Genomic DNA, 24,125 nt, shown 5'->3' with positions numbered 1-24,125 from the left:
GGGGGGGGGGGGGGGGGGGGGGGGGGGGGGGGCTCCTCTCCAATCCCTCCGCTGCATCTAATCGATTCCACGCGGTTGTTAAGCACAACTCTCGTTTATGGTAATTAAAGCCTCCCCACTACAGGGGTGAGGTTGATGGAAAGGTCCAAGGCCATCAGACTTCCTGTTTTCCAAATCGGCCCGGGCCCAGAGGACCCAGCTGCAGCCGGGGCGAGGGAATGAGGAAATTAGGGATGCAAATTTCACCCCCCATCGCAAACACGTTCCCAGGGGGGGAAGCTAATGAATCCAGGCTAGCTGGTTAAATGCGGCTGGGGGGGGGGGGCTGCAGTACACCTGCCTCCCCCTCTTTACACCCTCATCTACTTGTGAGAGACAGAGTTGAAAGCAGCCGCTACCAGTAATTCAGCCGTTCTCTTTTCTCAGTCTATTCAGGAGTATACAAGTTGATTCAGGACTGTCCGTGGAAAAGCAGAGACACTGGGAGAATTCTAATGGTACATGCTTTGAAAGAAAAAGTGGCATCAGGCCGACTAGCAGAAAACCAACAGTAGCTTAGTTGGCGTGTTACAATAATATATTGCGACGACAAAGGACTGGGAGAATGGAAGCTTGTAAAGGAATGGGAGGACTCTACTGTATATTTAGCGCAAAAGAGAACACAATAAAACAAAGGCTGTAAAGTGTGTTGCATTCTAATTGGAAACGCTAAACCCACATAAAGGACTTGTCAAATGCTTGGATTGGTGTAGTCACACCTCATTTAATGGGGTTTAAAAATGACCCTCTATCACATAATGAAAGATTAACAGTAATCCCATAATTACAGTTAGCGTAAAAATTGGGATTTATGAGGCTCTAGAACTTGGACTATGATTTCATGGTCTCTATTGTTTGGAAAAGTTCTGGGACATGCAATAGATCACTGCCCAGTGGATAGCTATATGCGATTTCCAAAATGTGGACAACGGGCCCTGCTGAGAACACAGCTCAACATTGAGGACGACCTCATACAAAGGGTCAGATAAATGAAATCACAGATTTTAATGAAAAGTAGTAAGTCATGCATGCTAACCCTAATGGCCAAATCTTCTGGATCTGCTCCAAATTCTTGAACCTCTAGTCTCCCGAAGAGAGCGAATCACAGTTAGAGATAATGGGGTCTTCAGAACTTCCGAGACGTTGTTGCAGAGAGTCTAACCTAATATTACAACATCTAAACTCTAGATTGTGAAGTGTTTTCATCTCTGAAATGCACTACCAACTTAGAGCACCATCTGAATCTGAGACTGCCACACGCTTAAAAGACAGACAGTGTCTGCCTAATTAGCAACTGAAGCATAGCCTGTCAATAAAGAAGCAAATAGGGTGAAGACAGATGCTTACTGGAACCATCTTCTGCCTTTCTGAGAATGCTGTAAGAGCAAGAAGCAAAATGGACAAAGTAAATGGACGTCACAGAGTGCTGAAAGCTCTGAGAATAATTTTTTGGCAGAAACAGGCCACTCTTCTAAGACGTCTTGTCTGGAAAGTGTACGAAACCAAGCACAGCATGGAGCTCTTGCTGGATCCATCGGTCTTTATAAATGATGGTCAATTTCCATTCATTAATGTTTTCATTTTCCATATTTTATTACCAGAGCCGAGGAACAGATGATGTTTAATTGGTTAATTAGGGTATACTGGGTGACAGGGATCTAAATAAGGCCAAATGAATCCCAAAGGGATGTTAATAGAGTTTAATGGCATAGCATTGTGCCAGAGAAACATTTGTCGCTACTTTGACAAGCTGGCTGATATTTTACTAACAATACACTGCAATGCTCTTAAATTACACTGAGTAATAATCCATTTCAGATTAATTTGTGGTTTAGGGGAAAGGGTATAGTTTCCAGCTTCTCCACCACAGGTTTGTTTCATTTCCAGTTTACCTTATGACTCTGTGTGTGTGTTTTTCAGTTCACCTCCTCTACTCAAGTCAGGGTGCTTGTGACCTCGGCAACATGAAAACAGGAAGCCACGTACACATGCAAGCAGGCTGCATCTGGTGAATGAAGGGACTCTTAAATAACAATAGAGTGTCCTGCAGACACTTCGGCAAAATGGTAGAAGACACACCGCAGGAAATGAGAAGACGGACTAGAATATCCGCACAAAAATCACAATAATATCCTTGGGGAATAACTACAGAGAGGAAAGAAAGCTGTGATGCTCTGGTCTAATCATGCTGGTGTTGTTTCCAGAAAGTATTACAAGACTTCCTTATCTTGCATCACTCATGTTGCAATCCCATGACACTTTTTCAGAAGAAAACTGTTTGCAAAATCATGCAAAAGGCCAAACTGAATCAGAACAGTTGAGAAAGCGTCGCCAATGAAGTAAACCTACTGCCATGACAAATCTGATTTGAAGTTCAGAGGTATTCAGCCAAGAAAGCAAAGCGAAGGGATTTCTCAAAACACCAAGGCTGGGAAACTTTTAGGGACATTTAAATATAATAAAGTCAGACACAACACTGCATACACCCTTCTGGACACAAAGTCGGCGCCCCTAACAAAAATAACGCCTTTTTTATTGTCACCTTGAAGAAGGCGACTTCCTATTCATTAATGCGTCCGTCATGACGAAAGGAAATTCCTTTCTAAACTTGTTTTAAGTCGGAGAGCTCTCTAAGGACTGCAAGAATATTTTTACAATATGTATTGTTGTTGTTGACATGTATTATTATAACATGCAGTCAAAAAAAGATGTCATCAAATGGTCAAACTAAAAGGGATATTACAGGTTCAATACAAGCTAAAATTACCACATTTGTATAATTTGTGTCAATGTTGATAACAAAATAAAATGTAAGACTAATCCCTGATTTTATTACGAAGAAAAAAAAAGTTATTCTGAGGCACTTAGAAGTGAAAGTAGATGTGAATGGGGCCAATTTGGCTGTTTAAATAATTCTTTTTTTTACAGTTGTTTTAGGGTCATAGAAACAAACTGGACAGAAAAACTCGTAAAATTGTAAAATGCATCATAAAATGCATTGTATATTTCTTGCGTCTTTACTATTGAAACAGTACTTTAACATTAGATTGGCTCATTCACTCCCATTATTACGAGAAAGGACTTTTTTTTTGTGGCAATAAACATTATTCAACAAATGTGTTGATTGTGCTCAACTTGTACTGAACTCAAGGACTTTAACGCATTTTGTGTGCCATTACTTGACAATCGTGATTATGAAAAAGTTCCGGTTATGCTAAAACATCTCCTTGCTCAGTAGAAGAAGTGGAATTGACCTTAAAATCAAGTTGTTCTGTTTTCCCTCAGGAAAAGCTTATTCCACACCACTCACAACTGACCAGAAGCAGTCAAGTTTGGTGAGGAATCCCTACATGCCCAGGGGCAGGGAAGTGTGAACTGGGAGTGATGCCCAGACAACTGCAGGGTTTATAATCTGACTGGCGCAGAGAAGCCTCCAACATCACAGATGCATCTCTGGCAAGCCTCTCAGGAGCTGAGGAGGTCCACCCAGCTGTTGTTGTGCCCAATCACTGCACGTATGACCAGCAGCCAGTTTGTCAACAGAGAGAGAGTTGTAAAAAAGGTCCATGTGGAACAATGTTTTCTTGCCAAAGATTGAGCACGAGTGTTGTTTAATGTCTTCAGAAGCTCAAGGAGGCAAGAGGTGGTGCAATGCTGTGTGACAAACAAAAACATCATAACTCTGCAATGACCTCAGGCCAGAGGGATCCCATCACCTCCATCTCGTGGAGGGCCAAAGAGACCAGCTGTGGAACTGGAGACCATGTGTGGCGGGAACACGAGATCAACTGCTTCTTTCTGCTTTGGGGAGAAATGTTTGCCTTTAACAATGGCTCTCCAGTCTTCTTCTCAATGCAAAGATGAGGAGATTTGGCAGGTCTGAAATCGGCTAAGGATAGTACACATAGCTGTATTCAACAGAGAGGACACAAAAAAGTCCTATTATTCCTAATTAAATATTATTCTTAATGTTTTAAGAATCCCTAAAATTGTCCTACCGTATGTAGTAAGAACATGATAAGACAGGCCACATTTTAACACTGATTTGATTATTCAAAAAGCTTTTTATTTGCAAAAATCATACAAATGAACACTTTATGCTGTGCATTTAGGAAAGAAACATATTTCAAATAAGTTAAATAGTTCTGCTGTCTCGAAAAAATTCAGGCCTGGGGTAAGGTGAGCCAGCGAGTGGGGTAAGTTGAGCCAGTTTGAGTCATTTAAATATTTAATTAAATTAAAAATTGTACTTTATTTTATTTAATTTAACAATTCTAGGCAATATCATCAACTTGAAGTTTTAAGATTTAACCCTTTCACTGGTGAGTTTTAAACATTCTAGCAGTCCCCCCAGAGTGAGTTTTTTTTTTTAGGCGACCGTTATTTTAGAACGTTTCCTCTTATTGTTTCCATGGTGACGCGTCATGCTTGTCACGTGACACCGTGGCCACAATAACACTGTATGACCGATGGATTGCTTTTATTTTATTTTTCCTTTTTTGTTCAAAATATTCATAAACTTGTTTACCATATCATCAACCATCTGATATTCCGATTCACAAATATGTGTAAATGAGTGTGTTTTGTTGTTTAAAAACCGTTCTAAATTATCTTGATCGTGATCTATAGTGTGAGATGGGCACCGCCATGTTTGTTTGCGCCACAGTTCAGAGAGTCCTGTCAGTTAGATTTACAGCACATAATTGTATCAGTTTCTCCAGAAATACATGTAAGCAAGTGGCCGGTGAACTTGGAGAAGAATAGAGTGAACTTTATAGCTACTTACACTATGTGTACACTATGTAGCCTATCTGATAATAATAAAACACGTCTGCAAATTATATTTGAATGGATTGTTATTAATCTAAATGTATTGTTTTACTAGTACTTATGTGTATTTAAATGTCTGAAACCTAAAATATTATTTTAACCATTATGTGGTTAAAAACACTGCATAGTTGTGACTATATGACGAGTGCAGCGGCGTCTTAGCGCCAGCTAAAGCGCCAAAGCTTGGTTTGAATTTGGCAGTTATGTGACGTCACCGGACGTTCTAAATCCCATATGTGGGACCGTTCTCCCAGGGGCACGGAAATAAAAATCCCACATGTGGACCGTACCGCTCAACAGGTTGAAAAGGAAATCACCTAAAGATCCTACAAACAGCAGTAACTAATTTTACCCTGGTACAGACGGTGTGATGTCAAAAACATTTTGGATGAGAATAAATCTGGACAAAGCTGCTGGCACTGAACGAATGTATGCAGAAATATTTGTCAACGGGGACTTCAAGCAAATCTTCCGAATCTAAAATATTCTTCGATTAACAGATGCACAATCTGGCTGGATTTTCATCATCTCAGATGAGTCATCAGACGCACAAAAAAATAATCTTTTTAAAGAGATTAAAATAAGAAACAAAATGAACATCTTTATACATTTCCTTCTCAGGCCATTGATTAAACAGGCCTGGAACTTTATAATCGGAAGACAAGTTTAAGCCTCAACTGACATGCTAATGCATGGATATGGATGTCTGTGAGCATTCAAATAAAGTCTCTGAGGTGAACCCAGTCTGAATCTGGCCAGCCTTGCATTTTGTCCTTATTCGAACCTAAACTATGATGTGTTTGCTGCCACCATTTTGCTCATTGTTAATGGAGAATCGAGAGGCACTGGGATGTTTGACTTTATAATGGCTTGTGTGAAGATGTGGTGGCAGCTGTGTGGTGTGCCTTTATTGCTAGTGACAAAAAACACATCTGTGGCAAAGACCAACAATCTCATTCTCTTCTCTCAGGTGTTTACTCTAGACCACTGGATGTGATCATTCATAATGAAGTTTCAACTGACTTGCTCTTCTACAACTTCGCAATGGCTCTGCTCCAGACCCTAGTGAGCATCCAGTTTCATACATTGGCAGCTAATGTTTAAGTAAATCCTTTTTAACAAAACCTGGCAATTTGAGGAAATATTAGCACTGGGTACCATTGGCAATGTGACAAAGCAGAATAGAGTTTGACTGAATGCTATAGTTGAGTAGAAATGCCTATTATCAACAAGCACAGTGGCATTTAGCACATTAATAATTAACATCACCTATTTCTTATGAGTAATACAAGAACAATGAGCATTTTAGTAACCACTAGTGACTATTGGTAAAAGAGTTGATTTCTTGCCCTTGATTCACACAGGCGAACCCAAGATATGTCCTCACATAAAACTGAGAAAAGCTTACACAATAATTTCCCCATGACGGCTGATGCCGTCTCAGCCGCAAAACAATTATGGTCTTCAAAAACACAACTGTGCCGCTACTGCGCATAAACGGGACATTTGAGGAAGACCCACAAAGCAGCTCTCACTTAACTGACATAAAACAGGCTAAATATGTGCATGCATCCAAGAGTTGACCATTGGACATGGAAATACACTGGAAAGTATTGCTCTTTTGAGAGTTATTTTACAACATGCTTAAATATAGGGCTGCTTTCAAGCACATGTTTGTTGACGACTAAAATTGTGCTTAATAGGCTGAAACTGCAGACATAAGGACATTTCTTAATATATCTGGATGTTTTAAGAGATAAATTGACATTATTTCCATGTTGCATGCTTGCATAAATGAGCGCGTTCCTTCCGCTTCTCCGTTTTGCAGGCATGCAGAAATTCGATTAGGACTTAGATTGCATTAGTCACACACAGCATGCTGAGGCATAGAGATGTTGGTCATGACAGTAATCACATTACGAATCTTTTGGCCGTCAAAACAGCACACAAGTCATCGTCTTAGTGCTCACAAAATGGAGGCAGTAGGGTTGTGCATGTTTCCATGTTAACAGAGGTGGATGAACCAAAACGTACGCAGGTCACTAGGTTTGGGAATAAAGAACTAATGATGGCCGGTCACTGCAAATAAAATATACTTTATGCATTCAAAATCAGGATGTATGCATGGCTGTATGTATGTCTTTATACAGTATGTGTGTTTGTGTGGTTTCCCTTGAGATCTGCTCTTACACAACCAGACCTGGTTGAAATGAAATCATGCAAGCTGTGAAGCTTCTCTTCACATGCTGAGATGTCAATCAGGTTGACTTTAACCCTTGCGACAATTTCCTGGCTTGTCAAGCTCAGGCAAACATAATATACACAGCAAAACCACTGCATTTTAGAGATGGTTTCCATTTAAAAGGGGCTGCTTGAATTCATAAAACCATTTCCTGCACATTAGAATTTCTCTAACTGCCCAATGCTCAATTCTACAGGCAATTTAATGTGGACACACACATTTATCACGCATAACAAAACAATATCAAATACAAGAAATAAGGAAATCCTGTGCCATGACTTACAAAATGCTTCCAGGTCATTATGCCTTATTCCAGAGGAAATGGATTGTATTGACTGCAGTATTAAAGTGAATTTGAGAGAAATGTACTGTCTTATTGTATCGTTATCACCACATTCTACTTTTCTTTTCTTTTTTTGTTGATCAATACAAGCACAGTAACCTCACCCTGAATCCAACTGTCAGCAGAAATCATGTCCAGTGCATCTATTGCACTACTAACCCAAACCAACCAGCAAGCTCAAGCCAGACGGAGGTGGAAATGATGATGATGATGACGAAGATAGCAGTAAAGTGCATCTGGTAAGGAGGCTCTCAGCTCTGAGACACATCCTTCAGCAGCAGAATAAGACACTGAGCACCAGTTGTCTCAAAAAAAATCTAGTTTACTTACTAAAACCTCATTATATGTCTGTTCCACTATAGTGTGGATTAAAAAATAACAAGTTTAAAAAAAAAATTCTCTGTAATTTACCAAATTTCCAAAAGAAAATGAATATTCAATGCAAAATAAAAGGCGGGGCTTGATTTCATTCATCACAAAGAAAGAAAGAAATATCAGTAAATTTTTACGGCACTATTTTAAACTAAACTACAAACATTACAAGTTTAAAAAAAAAATTCTCTGTAATTTACCAAATTTCCAAAAGAAAATGAATATTCAATGCAAAATAAAAGGCGGGGCTTGATTTCATTCATCACAAAGAAAGAAAGAAAGAAATATCAGTAAATTTTTACGGCACTATTTTAAACTAAACTACAAACATTACTGAATGTGGCATTTAAATTGTCATTATCTTCATGCTTAATTAATCCTTAAATCCAAAAGCTGTGGTTTTATTTATTTAGAAGGAGTTTTAGAGCACGCGATTGGATATTTGGTTTGATAAAGCTCTTATCAACACAAGAAAGAAGCATCTGTCAAGTTCCTTAAGTATTTAGAAGACACGTTTGGGGTTTTCCATTTGATCTTAGTAGTGATTCTCTTAACCCTCTGCTGGTGGCTCTCAACTGTCACTGTCTGATACCAAAGGTGTCTAAACTCTTAAGCAGAATGTTTCGTTATTACCAAGTGGAGATCTAATTTGTATAATTATAAAGATATGGCTTGACTTGCCAGTTATACTGATTCCCCCAACCTTCTCTCTATCATTTCCAGTCTCGTCTCTGACTATAGTTATCATTCAAATGGTAAAAATGTCAAAAGTAAAACAGAAAGAACAAACATTTTGCATTGGGCAGTACTTTATATTCATGGAACAATCACTCTTAACAACCAGTGTCACAACAGCACTGACTGGAGGAACAGAGTCTTGTGTAATTGAGTTTGTGTTGTGCAGTCAAAAGCAGAGGAAGGAGACAAGCAGCCCTAATGCATTCAGTCACACATGCACAACACAGCGTTTCAAACCCTGGAGGGAAGCTTTGAAAACCTTTGCCTGCACAGCTAACCCCGATGGGCAGCACAAGCTAAAGGAATCAACAGTAATGTACAGCGGTCAAGAGGTTGAAAAGAATATCAAATCCAGATCATCCGTACAATATAAGACCATTTTTTTTCCAATTCTGCCCACCCCCACCCCTCAGCAGGTGCCATGCGGCAAGGTCAAAATAAGCTCCAGGGAAGGAGAGGAAATGAGTATAGACTGAATTCCATTTTCTCATATCTCAACTCAATGGATTCACTTCACACCACATCTCTCTGGCCACCCTAACATTAAAAAAGCTAGGCTATTGCTCAGTGTCAGATTGTTAATAATCATGCTCAAATCATCACTTGTGTTAAATATGCATTAAAGTACCATGCACGGCAACATAGCTGACCAATCCTGCAGCGCAAAGGTAAATAGCTAATAAGTCACCGCACTGTTCATGTATTCTTAAATAAAAACAAAACACACAATGTTCATGTGTCGGTGCCATCTCATTCTGAGTCACTGACCTTCTCAAAGAGTGTGACACCCCTATTATTCTCTTTTGAAGTCCCCCGGTAACAGAAAGAGGGAGAGGGAAGGGGAGAGAGGAAAAGAGAGGGGGACCATCTGTCAACTGCCCCAGAGATCAATGGCACCAGCGGTAAGGCTAAATATGTTGCCCACCATGACTTGAAAACAATTCAACCCAGCGAGGTTTATTTTTAAGTTCCTGCTACGACATCAAGCATCCTTTATTATACTGCTTCTATTGTGAGCTTGCTCACGTTATCTACAATAATGCATACTGAACTGAGACGTATCATTGATGTAGAACTGGTAACATATCTAGAAAATATAAGTAAATAATCCTAGCCATCCAAAACAGCTAATGCAGAGTTCACACTGCATAATTTTCAAAGATCACCATTGTTTTCACACTGCACGACTATCAGGGGTATCATTCAGTTGCTGCTGCATTCACATTGCATGATGGATCGGTGACAGGAGGTTACACAACGCATGACTTACAATAGGAAGAATCGCCGACAACTCTGTCTACGTTACACAACCAAACGCACGCGAGAAGTGATAAGGAAATAGCGCAAGATCACGCTGATATGTGGTCTGTAAAGTCCTCCCTGAACACACAATAACAAAGACGACTTCCTTTTTAACAACATCTGGCTGGAAAAATTTTATATACACAAATCTAAGTACTTGAAAGTGAAACCAACGGTTTGTGCATTTTAATGAGCTTATTTCTTATACAAAAGCCCTCAAAGTGATGAAAAAGAAAAATGCAATAGCCTAAATCTTTTATCCTTTATAGAAGAATATAATTTATTTATATATATATATATATATATATATATATATATATATATGCACCAGTTTTGTATATTATAATGCAAAAATGTGATGATATTGCCACGTTGTTTGTACATGGTTAATTGCTTAATAAAAAAATAAAATAAAAAATGAAAAAAAAGTCCTCCCCAAGCTTCCCACTGCCCTGTATCTTGTTATCTCATTGGCTGTAGGTCATCGCCAATGTATTTTTCAGTCAGAACTCATTTCACACAGCAGGATTCTGAATTGCCGACAGGTCCAGATATTTAGCATGGCAAATATTTCACAGGCATTGGCGATTCTCTCAGATCGCGTCTTTGATAATTTACACTGCGCGTGAGCGAGCGAATTTGCCTCCGATTTCAAAAATTTGTCTGCAATTTCGTAAAACCTGTCGGCGAGTGAATATCAGGGTTAAAATCGTGCAGCGTGAACTCACCATAAGGTGGCATATTCTGGAGATTAGGGCAGTGTGTCAACTCTGCTACAATGGTAAGACAAATATACTCCTGGATCAACCCCCTTCCCCCCGATTGGAGCGCAGATTGGTCTCACCCAATACATGCACAGATGCAAGACATGAGCTTGCAATGTAAACAAAAAGGATGCAGAGATTGTTCAATGAAACCATGCAGTGTTTGAAATAAAGCAACATTCATAATCATAAACATGCAGATGCAGCTTCAAGCCCAGAATAGATATATGAATAAAGTATGCATAGTTATGTGAGCAGCACAGGATGAATAAGAAATACAAAGCGAGGTGGTTGCTAAGCAAGAGCAGGGCTGGGTTGAACTATGGAAGTGATGCTGGATTCGTCAGCCAGGCAGCATTGCTCATTCTTTGGCATTGCAAGCGTATTAGTGGATCGTGTTATTACTTACCCAACATCTGACTGAAGAGAAGCTGCTCCAGGTCCCCAAGTACCGTTACAACCAGTTCAGGGTCCACCTTTAGGAAGGTCTTGTCCCCTTCCTCTGGTTCTGGTGCATCTTTGCCCCCTCCGCCCCCTCCTGGGGTGGCTGCCCCAGAGGTGCCACTTAAAGTTTTCTTGCCATTAGCTTTAGCCTTGCTGGACAAGATCTCATCATCTGACTTGCCGTCATCTGCCAGCTCTTGAGCCTTGCTGATGGGTTTGACCTCAGCGTAAGGACCCTTTGGTATCCGACTGGGTTTGCCCAGTTTGGAAGGTGGGTTAAAGGGTTTTGGCTTTCCCTGAAACAGTGAATGCTCTGACTTGGAAAGGTTCTTGGAAAGTGGGATACTCTTGCCTGTACCCACTCCGGCATCTTTGAGCTTGCCGGACTTGTTCTGACCTGCCCCTGGCTTTTCGATGTCATCCGACCACTTGGGCTGGTACAGGTGCATCTTCTTCTCGGCGTCCGTAAGCACACATAAATTGGTCAATGACTTTTGCTTGCGCAGGTTACTAGGCACTGGAAGACGACCCTCTGAGTTTCCCGCTCGGTAGACCTTTAGCTCAGCCCGAGGAGTAGCCTGTGGGAGCCCTGACTTGCCCCTTTTCGCAGCCATGCCCCCAACTCCGTTGGCTCCCGCCTGGCCCTGGTGGGTCTTGGCTTTGGACGTTTTGTCAGCTTCAGTCTCGAGATCTACTCCTTGTCCTCTTGGGCTACCCCCAAGCATTCCTCCTGCGTGAAACCATGTAAAAGCATCAGTGAGTCAAATGGTTTTACAATTGAGCAAAAGAAGAGACAAGGTGCAAGGTCTGCAAGCTCTGTTGCTTGCTGCCAAATCCTTATCACAGTGAGAACTATCTCTCCAATAACACATGCAGAAAGACCAGTCGCTAGATCCTGTATTGAAGAGGTAATCCGTATGCCTGGTGTCTTTAGCATGTAAATCCAGCATCTGGCTCCTCTCAGTTAGACTGCCTCAGCTGCAGCTGCTCTAGTGCTACCCAGTCACTCATTTTCTCTCTCTTTCTTTCTCTCACCTCTCTCCTCTCTTCAGCAGAGTGTCTCGCTGCTTTGCTGTGCAGCAGCAGAATGACAGAGAAGACAGACGCAGGAACGGCCCCTCCCCTTGCTCCCCCGCGCTCATTCAACGACACACACCCTCCTCCCCCTACTCTTCTGGCTCTCTCCTTTCCTCTTTCTCTCTCCAATATTCCCACTCTAAAGATACTATACTGCTCCCCTGCACAAGTGTTACAGTATGAGGGGCCTGTGATAAATTACAGTGTCTTTTTAAACAGTTGCCTGCCAGCATGCTTCCTCTGCTGGCCCTCTTTGGTTCACTAAAGTGCTCTGTTATCATAAAACCAATAATGTTTTCACTGCAAGGATATAATCACCAGTAACATCATGCTGTCAGACTTGTATTCAATTTAAAAATTTAACTTAAATGACTTTAGGATACTCTAGAAGCTTTGGGAAAAAAATGTTTATTGTTCATTGTCTAAATTAATCTTTCTAATGTTTCTAATGGATTTGACTTGAAGCATTAAGTTGCACAATGTGGCAGAAATCACCCATTTACATAACTAAATTTGGTCAGACCTTCTGGTGTGAAATCAAAACTTATTTTTTCCCCTTATTCTTTATCATATCATACCAGGGAAACCAAGTTTGCCAGGACAGTCACTGGTGGACTACATGACACTTCAGGCTATGACAAATGTACAGACAATTAGGCCTTGATTCTGATTCTGATCAGCCACACTGAATTACCCTCAAGAAGAAAGGATTGAGCTTTGGAAGGAACAGCCTCCATTCTGTCAGAGGATGGACCTAATTTTTCACCAGCTTTGGGAAGGGGATGTCACAACAATATGATGCACATAAGACTGCACACAGTTCCTTTCTCTGAAGCCGAAAGGGATCTAGGCATGTTTGAATCAATTTTGAGAGTGCTCTACTTAGTTCTGTCATTTCAACTCAATAAGGCCAAGCTCTACCAAACAGACTATCCAAGTGGAAATAACTGACTTCCTACAAAATCTTAGCTCAAGGACACACTGTTGATAAAGCAGGATTAAGAGGAAAAACTCAATGTAGTACTCTTTCTGCATTATTAGTAGATTTGAAGGCACTACTATTGCGCTTTAAGATAAACTCAAATATGTCTCAACATGTATCTGTCATTGAATCAATAGGCTCAAGTAGAGTACATTACCGTATACATTAATATGCTGGTGTTAATACTTCAGTTTCTTCCCATCATGCACTTGATGCACTAATTCCTGATGGCAACTTAAAACACAGTACTGAACAGAGTCGTTAAGAAAATCGTTGAACCAACGTCTACGAAAGTTCCGGAAATATCTCTGCAGATATCCAAATCAGTCAGGAAATCCAAAGGGCAAACGGACATATTAAAATGCAGCAAATAGCTTTAAATGAAAATACTGTTGAACCGTTATGAGCACACTCTAAAAAATGCTGGGTTGTTTCAACCCAATGTTGGGTCAAATATGGACTAACCCAACTGTTGGGTTAAATTTTGGTTACATTTTTAAATTAACTTTTTAACCCAACATTGGGTTGAAACAACCCAGCATTTTTTAGAGTGCAGTATTCAAAAATATCTAATTTGCATACCACTGGTCAGTCAGTTATTTTTATGACAATTTGTTTCCAAGACCTTACTGAAGACCACCAAAGCATTTAAAAAATAAACTACTTTTCCACCATATTTTCTGAAGAAATTTCTACCAAAATGGTCTGGCTGGTTTTAGCATATGGCTATGCAGTTTCAATGTTTTGGGTAGTTGCTTACTCAAAAAGCCCACCACAATGATACTTTGGTCTCTAAATATGGCTTTAGTTAAGATATTCTTTTTTTTTTCATCAAAACTAGCAACACATGATTTAAAGTATCTTTTAAGTCCATCTTGCGAACAGTTCAGGACGAGTTACAAAAAGAGTTTACACCAAATGTGTTAACCTCTCTTCATATTTCTAATATCAGTCTTTATACAAGGAAGCAAACAGATCTAAACCAGCAGCCTAGTCCAAAGTTCCTCCCAGTAGACACATTAATGTCAAACCAGACATAAAGTGGAAGGAATAGCGCACAGAGCTGGATCTGTTCATGGGGGAGCCCTTGCTTATAAACAGCACTCTGTTTTGAACATGGGCTCAGGATAGCTCCACTCACGTAAAATTTACCACAGGCCGCCACCTCGTTTCTCGCTCATGGGACTTCAACACTGAGCCGACTGTCTGGTGCTGACGACCCAGACACCATTGCAAAATTGCTGGACAAACTTCAGAGTTACTTGAAATTTAGCCTGAGTCAAATATTCAAAGTGCAATTATTTGTCCCATTTGTCATTTTGATAAGTTTCTGAAGAGACTACTGTACAAAAAGTATCTTGTCTAACATGTATCAAATTATTTTAAGTGGAAGGAGTAATATAAACCTGTCTTCTATCTACTAAAATGTGAATTAAATTGATAAAATAAAATATTATCATTAGATATATTAAAATTAGCTGTTAAAATATTATTTAAAATACATCTTCAATTTATTTATAAATATTTATAAAAATATTTACAGGAGAAGTTTTGGTATTCCATGTTGACCTTGGTGTTTGCATTTGTCTTTTTTTAAGTTCAAATACAATTTTATTTGTTCTACTTTAAAAATTACACATTTATTTCGGTGTTGTACTTGCCATGTTTTTAATTTAGAAAATTCTGAGTGAAAATAGTTTCAAAGTAAATCCTACACCTTTTTTTTTCAGTGTATTTTTATGCCTTGATATATACTGCAAATTATCTATAGGGACAATAAAGATACCCACAACTAAAAACAATTTTCCAGCACAAGACTGCACTAGAAGCTTTACGGAATAATTTCATAAAATGTATTTGATAATAAAAGTAGCTTATCATTGTTACCTAAACTCTCTAAAGCTCACAACATATGGAAGCAATATCACAAGGAAAGGAAACAAAAACAATGCTTTATGAGGTGATAATATTATGCTGTCTAAAATTTCCATAACACTCGGTTGAATAAATTTATGTTTACAGTTTCTCAGTTGTTAAACCTTTCTTAAAAAGGAAAAAGTCTATCACTAATGGCTAAACTACATCACACTCGAGTATGACTCAGTCCAAGGGCCAAGCTTTCCAAACAAAGCCACAGAGACCAGAGGAACTTGGAGGAAATCCTCTTTATAAGCCAGACTAAAGCTGGACCATAGATTCATGGCTTCTAATGCACTGGCTACCTACTCATGTGTTCTCATACGGCCGTGTGTCTTTGAGGAGAACTCCTGTAATATCCTACACGTACTACTACTCCCTCACATCATTTCATGTCTATAAGAGATGACTATGATAGGAAATAGCACCATTTCTCTCTACTCTCCCACTCAGCAGAGTAAAGTGTTAACTGATCATGCCATGGGTCTGCTATCTGTTTTCAAATAAACTACGATGTTCTACTGAATTCAAAAGTACAAGATGACCTTAGAGGAAAACACTCCCGCAGGCTGTCAGGCAATGTTCTGAGCCAGAAACCAGTTCCCTTTCCAAGACAGCTGCAATACAATCATATAATTGTAGACTTGTATGTAAATATATATTACGGATTATTAAAGAAGCCTTTGTGTGTCCTTATGTCACTCAGTAGCATAAATTGGAAGTGATGTTAATGGCTAATCATATCCGTCACTGAAGCATTCTTGATCTTGCTTTAGCAAACAGAGGAAATTCCCATCCGTGCATGCGAGTCCTAATGAATAATCTGTCTCTTTACTGTGTTTGTTTAGCCACATTTTGTAAGACTAGGAAGCATCACTGTAGCGTTTTTATCTGATCAACCTGATATAACGTCTCCCGATGGACCCTTTTAACAAATTACCGCTGTGATTACTAGTGAATGATTTAAAAGGATGGCAGAACTCTTGTTATCAGACTTGGTGCAATTTAAAAGCATTAATGATCTATAAGAGGTCTGGATTGAAATGGCTTTGTTTCTGCAGGCCAGTGAAGTGACGTATGCAGCAAAAAGGAAAAAGCTAGTCTAGACCCACCCAGAAGACCATAGCAATCACACAGCCAGATGTTATTGTCAACATAAACTATTTTCATTATTTAAAACAAAGCTGAATAATATAACATAAATGTCTAATATAAATATTAGAAGAAAAATGTAAATGAAAAAAAAAATGTAAATGAAAATGAAAATCTTGCCTTGCCAACTAGACTGCAAAAATGTTTTTTTTTTTTTTTTTTTTTAAAGCTGTACATAAAACATATTATTGGAGTACGTTTTACAAGAAAATACTATATCAGTCTCTCTGCTTAATTTGATGTTTAATTCAGTGTTACTTGTTTCTTTGTAATTATATGTTACATTTATAAGTCATTTCTTACACCTATTTTTTTGTTTAAAGTAGTTCTTGTTATCAGACTTGGTGCAATTTAAAAGCATTAATGATCTATAAGAGGTCTGGATTGAAATGGCTTTGTTTCTGCAGGCCAGTGAAGTGATGTATGCAGCAAAAAGGAAAAAGCTAGTCTAGACCCACCCAGAAGACCATAGCAATCACACAGCCAGATGTTATTGTCAACATAAACTATTTTCATTATTTAAAACAAAGCTGAATAATATAACATAAATGTCTAATATAAATATTAGAAGAAAAATTTAAATGAAAAAAAAATGTAAATGAAAATGAAAATCTTGCCTTGCCAGAATTTCATCATACATTATGCCATATAAATATGTCTCTGCACCAAATTGTATATTTTTGCTCAGTTTGTAGCATGCTACTGTACATTGTGGTCACATAACAGGATGTGACCTTTGGGGTCATTCATCACATGGAGGTCATGTTGAGTGCACAGAATTGTGGGATACAGTAAAAGTATTCATTGCATACCAATGATGTAATTCTTTGCATAGTATGCATACTATTTACTAGTATGTGTAATATGAAATTGTATGTGTCAGATGCTACACTATTACATGCTAGTGTATGAGATGTGGTGTTAAAAAAAAATTCCAAACTAATTTTTCATTACACCTAAAGTATCAACATTAATTAATTAAGGTAAGCACATTTAAAATTAAGTTAAATGAAAAGATTGTGTCGACACTTGTAATATTGTATTATTGTTTAAACATTTTGAAACTTTTTTGAAGAAAAATGTATAACAAATTTTACATAATATAGTGAATTTACAGTGTAATAATTTATATGGCAATAGTAAATAATACAATGAATTTTTTTGTCCAATCTTTCTTGCAAAAACATTTTGTCAGATGCTATTAGCTTCTACTTTTGAAAGGTCAAAAAAAAAAACTTTTGGAAGGTCATGCATTAAGAAACATGTTAAAAATGTTTTTTTTTTTTTTTTTTTTTTTTTAAAGCTGTACATAAAACATATTATTGGAGTACGTTTTACAATAAAATACTATATCAGTCTCTCTGCTTAATTTGATGTTTAATTCAGTGTTACTTGTTTCTTTGTAATTATATGTTACATTTATAAGTCATTTCTTACACCTATTTTTTTGTTTAAAGTAGTTTAATTTATTACACCTATTTTTTATACTAACAAATAAAAAAAAAAAGTTTATGCTGAAGTACTAAAAAACTAAAAATAATAAAAATGGCAAATGCACATAAAAAAAATTATAAAATGTAAACAAATTGAAATGAAAACTCAATTTTAAAATAGCTGATTCAAAACATAAATACATGCTATAATAGTAAATAAATATTATTAAAATAACACTGTGCAAAGCAATGCTCTGATTCCAGAACACCCTAGACACAAAATAGCGCTTTAGTAACCACATAGCAACACCCTAGCCAACATACTGATAAAACAAATAAATACAAATAAAAATATTAATTACAAAGCAACACTCTGGGAACCACCCTCAACACTCTACACTCTTAAAAATAAAATGCTAAAGGTTCTTCATGGAACCATCGATGCCAATAAAGAACTTTCATTTTTAATAGTCTAGCAACCACCTAAAAAAAAAAAAACCTGAGAATGCCTTAGTAAGTACATTGCAACAGCCTTCAATCACTTTTGCATTTTTAAAATCACATTTGCAATGGCAAACACCATATTTTTTTTCAGAAAACACAAAAACCTAGCTAGCGTGACAAGTGTCCATGTCAAATTGAGAGACACAGCACACATGTGACACTACTATTACACGTGTCCCTTCTGGCATCAGGGCAATTAGCATTTATAGTGGCTTTACCTTGAGGTAAAAGCTTCCCAAGAGCACCTGTTTTTCTATGCCCATTCTCACGTCTCATCCACTGGAAACATTAGAATTCTATTTTAAGAAATGAATGTTCCTCTTTCTTTGTACAAGCAGTCCATGTCAGGGTTTATGAGGTGCATTGAACTTTTCACAGAGCATCTAAGCTTTGAAACGGGTTCAAAACTATACTTTTCAGGAAGAAGAACCCGCATTAAAACAGTGAGCGATTTGTGTGCCAAAACAAACGATTAACAAGCAACAGGGATGATTTCCTTCAATCTGATTTTGGATGCTTCTGGATAAACGTGCTAATAGGCTTTGCTGGCATAAGTTCATCACTACGTACTGTATGTGTGTCTGTGAAGCAATCCATCTTTATTGTTGATTTTAGTTCACATGCATTCTACTTCACTGCTGATTCTCAAATTCAGCAGACAAAACGTGCATGCTGGAGAAATCAGATCTGGAGAGCCAGATTTAAAAAGAGGCCAGTGCTGATTTGCCTTAAAGCCAGTGGGTCAGTTTTTGCCTCCCTCTCCTCGCCATATGCTAAATTATAATTCGGCCTTGATCTCTGCAATCTGTCAAAAACCTGTAAGCATAAACGCTATATATTTTCTCCCAATTAAATGCCATAAACCAGATCTGGCAGCTTTTGATCTTTTATCCTGGAAGCATTAATAAAAGCTGCCATAAGTATTTAGACAATCTGCTTCTGAACAAAGGGATTACACTTCATATAGACGGGTCACACAATATGTGACTATATGGTCATGCTTATGGATTTTGCATTTGTATTATTATAGAAGATGAAATCCAACATCAGCACCACAACCTTGCACTCAACCTAATTCTTTTGTTAAAGGTCCACTAAGTATATTACTTGATAATCCATACATATTTTTTTTTTTGTGAAAAATCATGTTAAAATGTGAGTATCAATTATGATCCATCAGGCTTTTGAGGAACGTTTTTTGTTCGTCTCTCAATCATCATTATATTGCATTGCATTAATAAAAACTACAGAGACTAAAACTATTCATTTAAATATCATTCATGTTATTAGAAGATACAGAGAGACAACTGATATTTATATGCATTTTGTGTTTATATCTGTTATACTGTTATAAAGATCTCATTCATTTAAATTACAAGCGATCAGAATTTCATCATACATTATGCCATATAAATATGTCTCTGCACCAAATTGTATATTTTTGCTCAGTTTGTAGCATGCTACTGTACATTGTGGTCACATAACAGGATGTGACCTTTGGGGTCATTCATCACATGGAGGTCATGTTGAGTGCACAGAATTGTGGGATACAGTAAAAGTATTCATTGCATACCAATGATGTAATTCTTTGCATAGTATGCATACTATTTACTAGTATGTGTAATATGAAATTGTATGTGTCAGATGCTACACTATTACATGCTAGTGTATGAGATGTGGTGTTAAAAAATTTTTCCAAACTAATTTTTCATTACACCTAAAGTATCAACATTAATTAATTAAGGTAAGCACATTTAAAATTAAGTTAAATGATTGTGGGATACAGTAAAAGTATTCATTGCATACCAATGATGTAATTCTTTGCATAGTATGCATACTATTTACTAGTATGTGTAATATGAAATTGTATGTGTCAGATGCTACACTATTACATGCTAGTGTATGAGATGTGGTGTTAAAAAAAAATTCCAAACTAATTTTTCATTACACCTAAAGTATCAACATTAATTAATTAAGGTAAGCACATTTAAAATTAAGTTAAATGAAAAGATTGTGTCGACACTTGTAATATTGTATTATTGTTTAAACATTTTGAAACTTTTTTGAAGAAAAATGTATAACAAATTTTACATAATATAGTGAATTTACAGTGTAATAATTTATATGGCAATAGTAAATAATACAATGAATTTTTTTGTCCAATCTTTCTTGCAAAAACATTTTGTCAGATGCTATTAGCTTCTACTTTTGAAAGGTCAAAAAAAAAAACTTTTGGAAGGTCATGCATTAAGAAACATGTTTTTTTGCAGCTAAATTGTGTAGTTTTAGTATCTACCAGCAGATGTAAACTGCTAACCAGAAGAAAAACCTGGCCTGCTAATTCCGAACATAACCATGTTTATACAGTACAACAGCCTTTTAGAAAACCTGGAAACTATTTATCATTTAGCACTTCTAGTGCCATCATCCCAAAGTCAATGGGTTTTTTAAAATAGCTATTTGGTCAAGATATTTTCATGTTTTTTTACAACATTAAATACATCAGTAATAGCCACTTGTGTGCTTTTTAAAAGCTTTTGCTTGTCTTGAAAAAATAGCTAAATGGGACTCCATTAAAAATCATCAGACTCTCTGCTGCCCCCAACAGCTCTGGAGATTCAGATATGCCCATATGTTTACGAACATGGTCTGTCATGTGACCTCAACATGGTGGCTACTCTGAGGAGTTGAGATAATGATAAGACAGACACTAGTGGAACAGAAAACACAAAAACTTCAGGTTTGATGCTTCAACGAAGCTGAGAGAATCAAAGCACATGTTCCGTGCAGTTCTTGACAGTGTTGTGATGTTTCATTGTGATTATCTCATCTGCTTGTGTTGGATGTTGACACGTCGTAGTCATAAATAACTGCTGTCTCTGCCTACGCTGGTAGAGACGTGATGTCTCTGTGTGAAAGATGAGGCAATGTAATGTGTCAGTGTACATTTGTGCGTGTTAGTGCATCAACCAATTTGAGATGAAGGCAGCCGGCAGATGTTGAAATGGGAAAAGTGTAATTCAGTCTGCAGATCGGCTTTTGTCGATTCTCAGGGGTGGATCTGATCTCAAACCCAATGAAACCCATGAGCCCACTTACTATAATGCTTACGCTCTCAGATCACTAACTCGCACACTCAGATGGTTCATCACTAATACACTCACAGATCACTTATCACCTGCACACACATTCTCAGATAGCTCAATGCTAATATACACACACACACACACTCTGGCCACTCATCAACAACAGACAAACATACAGTACATACGCTCAGATCATTCGTCGCTAATACACACAACTCTTAGACTACTCATCATCACTATTATACTTACACACTCTCAGACCATACATCACTAACACACACACACCCTTAATGACTGGACCACATGCTACTGAAACTTTCTTCTGTCCTGGAACTTCATGTTGAGTTTTTATTCATCAAGGATACATTAAATTGATCAAAAGTAACAGTAAAAACATGTATAATGTTCTATTTCAAAAAATACTGGGTAACACTTTACAATAAGGTTCATTAGTTAACTACATTAGTTAAATCAACCAATTTGAGATGAAGGCAGCCGGCAGATGTTGAAATGGGAAAAGTGTAATTCAGTCTGCAGATCGGCTTTTGTCGATTCTCAGGGGTGGATCTGATCTCAAACCCAATGAAACCCATGAGCCCACTTACTATAATGCTTACGCTCTCAGATCACTAACTCGCACACTCAGATGGTTCATCACTAATACACTCACAGATCACTTATCACCTGCACACACATTCTCAGATAGCTCAATGCTAATATACACACACACACACACACTCTGGCCACTCATCAACAACAGACAAACATACAGTACATACGCTCAGATCATTCGTCGCTAATACACACAACTCTTAGACTACTCATCATCACTATTATACTTACACACTCTCAGACCATACATCACTAACACACACACACCCTTAATGACTGGACCACATGCTACTGAACCTTTCTTCTGTCCTGGAACTTCATGTTGAGTTTTTATTCATCAAGGATACATTAAATTGATCAAAAGTAACAGTAAAAACATGTATAATGTTCTATTTAAAAAAATACTGTTTTTCCGAACCTTCTTATCAAGTGTTAACATTAGTTAATGCACTGTGAACTAACATGAACTAACAATGAACATCTGTATTTTTATTAACTAACGTTAGTGAAGATTAGTAAATACAGTAACAAATGTATTGCTCATGGTTAGTTCATGTTAGTTTATACATTAACTAATGTTTAACTAATGAACCTTATTGTAAAGTGTTACCAAATACTGTTTTTCCGAACCTTCTTATCAAGTACTTAAAATATATATATATATATATATATATCACAGTTTCAGCAAAATTATTAAGCAGCACAACTGTTTTCAACATAAGAACTGTTTCTTGAGCAGGAAATCATCATATTAGAATGATTTCTGAAGGATCATACGACACTGAAGACTGGAGTAATGATGCTGAAATTTCACAATATTACTGTATTTTTGATCAAATAAATGCAGCCTTGTTGAGCATAGAGACTTCTTTTAAAAAATCTTACCAACTGGCAACGTTTGAACTGTAGTGTATAATCAACGTAATTAAAGCAAATTCAACATACATCCCTAAACAATGACCAGTTAATCAAAATATCAGTATATCACTAAAACAAAACATTCGTTTGCAGGGAACTGAAAATTCTGTAATCCTTATCAAGCTTAGTTCTGTCTAATAGTGCTGTCATCTGAAATATACAGAAAACAGAAAGACTATAATCCTAAAGTACAGCAAAGAACTGTTTGAAAGCACATGTATGCACATACTCAACACTGTTGGTGTAGTCTGTGAGGGTCTCTCTCTAAAACCTCCAGGTTATCAACAGCTGCATGTTAAACCAGACATTTAATCAAATTCAGCAACACCACACCCTCATTCAATTTGTTAAGAGTTCCACAAAAATTACATCAAAATGTGTTCTATGTGAAACATCTTCAAATATGCAGTCCAAATGAACTGTGGATGCATAAACACTGTGAACATGAACACATTAGATATATAACCTTCATACCATACTGAAATTACACTTCAAAATAAAGGTTCTTCAATTGTTCTTTACAGTAGCTTAGGTTTAGCAAAGACTCGTGAATCAAGAATCACTGACATACTTGAGCAATTGCTAGGTGGTTGGTAGGGTGTTCTGGATGTTTGCAAAGGTGTTCTGTGTAAAAGCAACACTTTCAAGCAACACCATTGTCTTTGGAGCTTGAAGAGGTTCTTCTATGGCATCAGACTGTAAAACCCTTGTTGTACCCTTTACATTTAATAGTTTAAAGTGTAAAAGAGTCCGTACAGCTGAACTCTCCATCTACAGTTGGGGGTGGTCTGGTTGGCATAAAAGCCTGTCTGAGTGAGGGTCAGACTAGGTCAGTGTGTGTCAGAGCAGTGGGGTGAAGACTCTTTCTGTAGTGAACAGAAAACCTGCAGCCATCACTCTCTTACTGCACTACGCACCCACCGCCATGGACAAAAGGACACTTAGAGATGGAAAATTAGGCCAGAAAGTAGATGGAAGGACAGATGTAATACTTTCTGTCTTCAACTGTTAGGATTCCAATCAAGCCATAGGAAATATTTCATGTTTGTTCTTTTCTTTAGCTCAATCTGTCTTGTGGAAACACTGCAGATAAATGTAGCCCAAATCTTCCCTCGTGTGTACCACATTTTTGAGTTTGAACAACAAAACTTGCATTGATTCTGACACTTTAAATTCCAATCTGGAAATGTTTGGAATTCTTAATTTCAAACTTCCATACACGGAATTGAATCAGATATGAGTCACTTTTTTTCTTTTTTGCAATGTGACTTTAGTGTGAACAGTCATGTCAAAATTCATGCAATTTCAACTAAACCTAATGTAACTGCATGCTTGATTTTACCTTGGCGTGAATTTTAAGATAATTAACA

The 24,125-nt window shown here is 37.5% G+C and overlaps 1 protein-coding gene across 1 annotated transcript in view; it reads right to left on the bottom strand.

Annotated features, from left to right (window-relative positions):
* The window catches only part of LOC107559172 (uncharacterized), a 43,382-nt gene that overhangs the window by 8,490 nt on the left and 10,767 nt on the right, over nt 1-24,125 (bottom strand). Inside the window, exon 4 of the mRNA XM_016242920.1 lies at nt 11,040-11,804. Within this exon, the coding sequence (XP_016098406.1) occupies nt 11,040-11,804 (765 nt within the window). The remainder of the gene's footprint in view (nt 1-11,039; nt 11,805-24,125) is intronic.

The sequence above is a fragment of the Sinocyclocheilus grahami genome, unplaced genomic scaffold (assembly GCF_001515645.1).
Source record: "Sinocyclocheilus grahami isolate Dianchi unplaced genomic scaffold, SAMN03320097.WGS_v1.1 scaffold676.1, whole genome shotgun sequence".
Lineage (NCBI taxonomy): Eukaryota > Metazoa > Chordata > Actinopteri > Cypriniformes > Cyprinidae > Sinocyclocheilus > Sinocyclocheilus grahami.
Note: the sequence above shows the minus strand (reverse complement) of the source record. Positions and strands in the feature narration are given on the sequence as shown.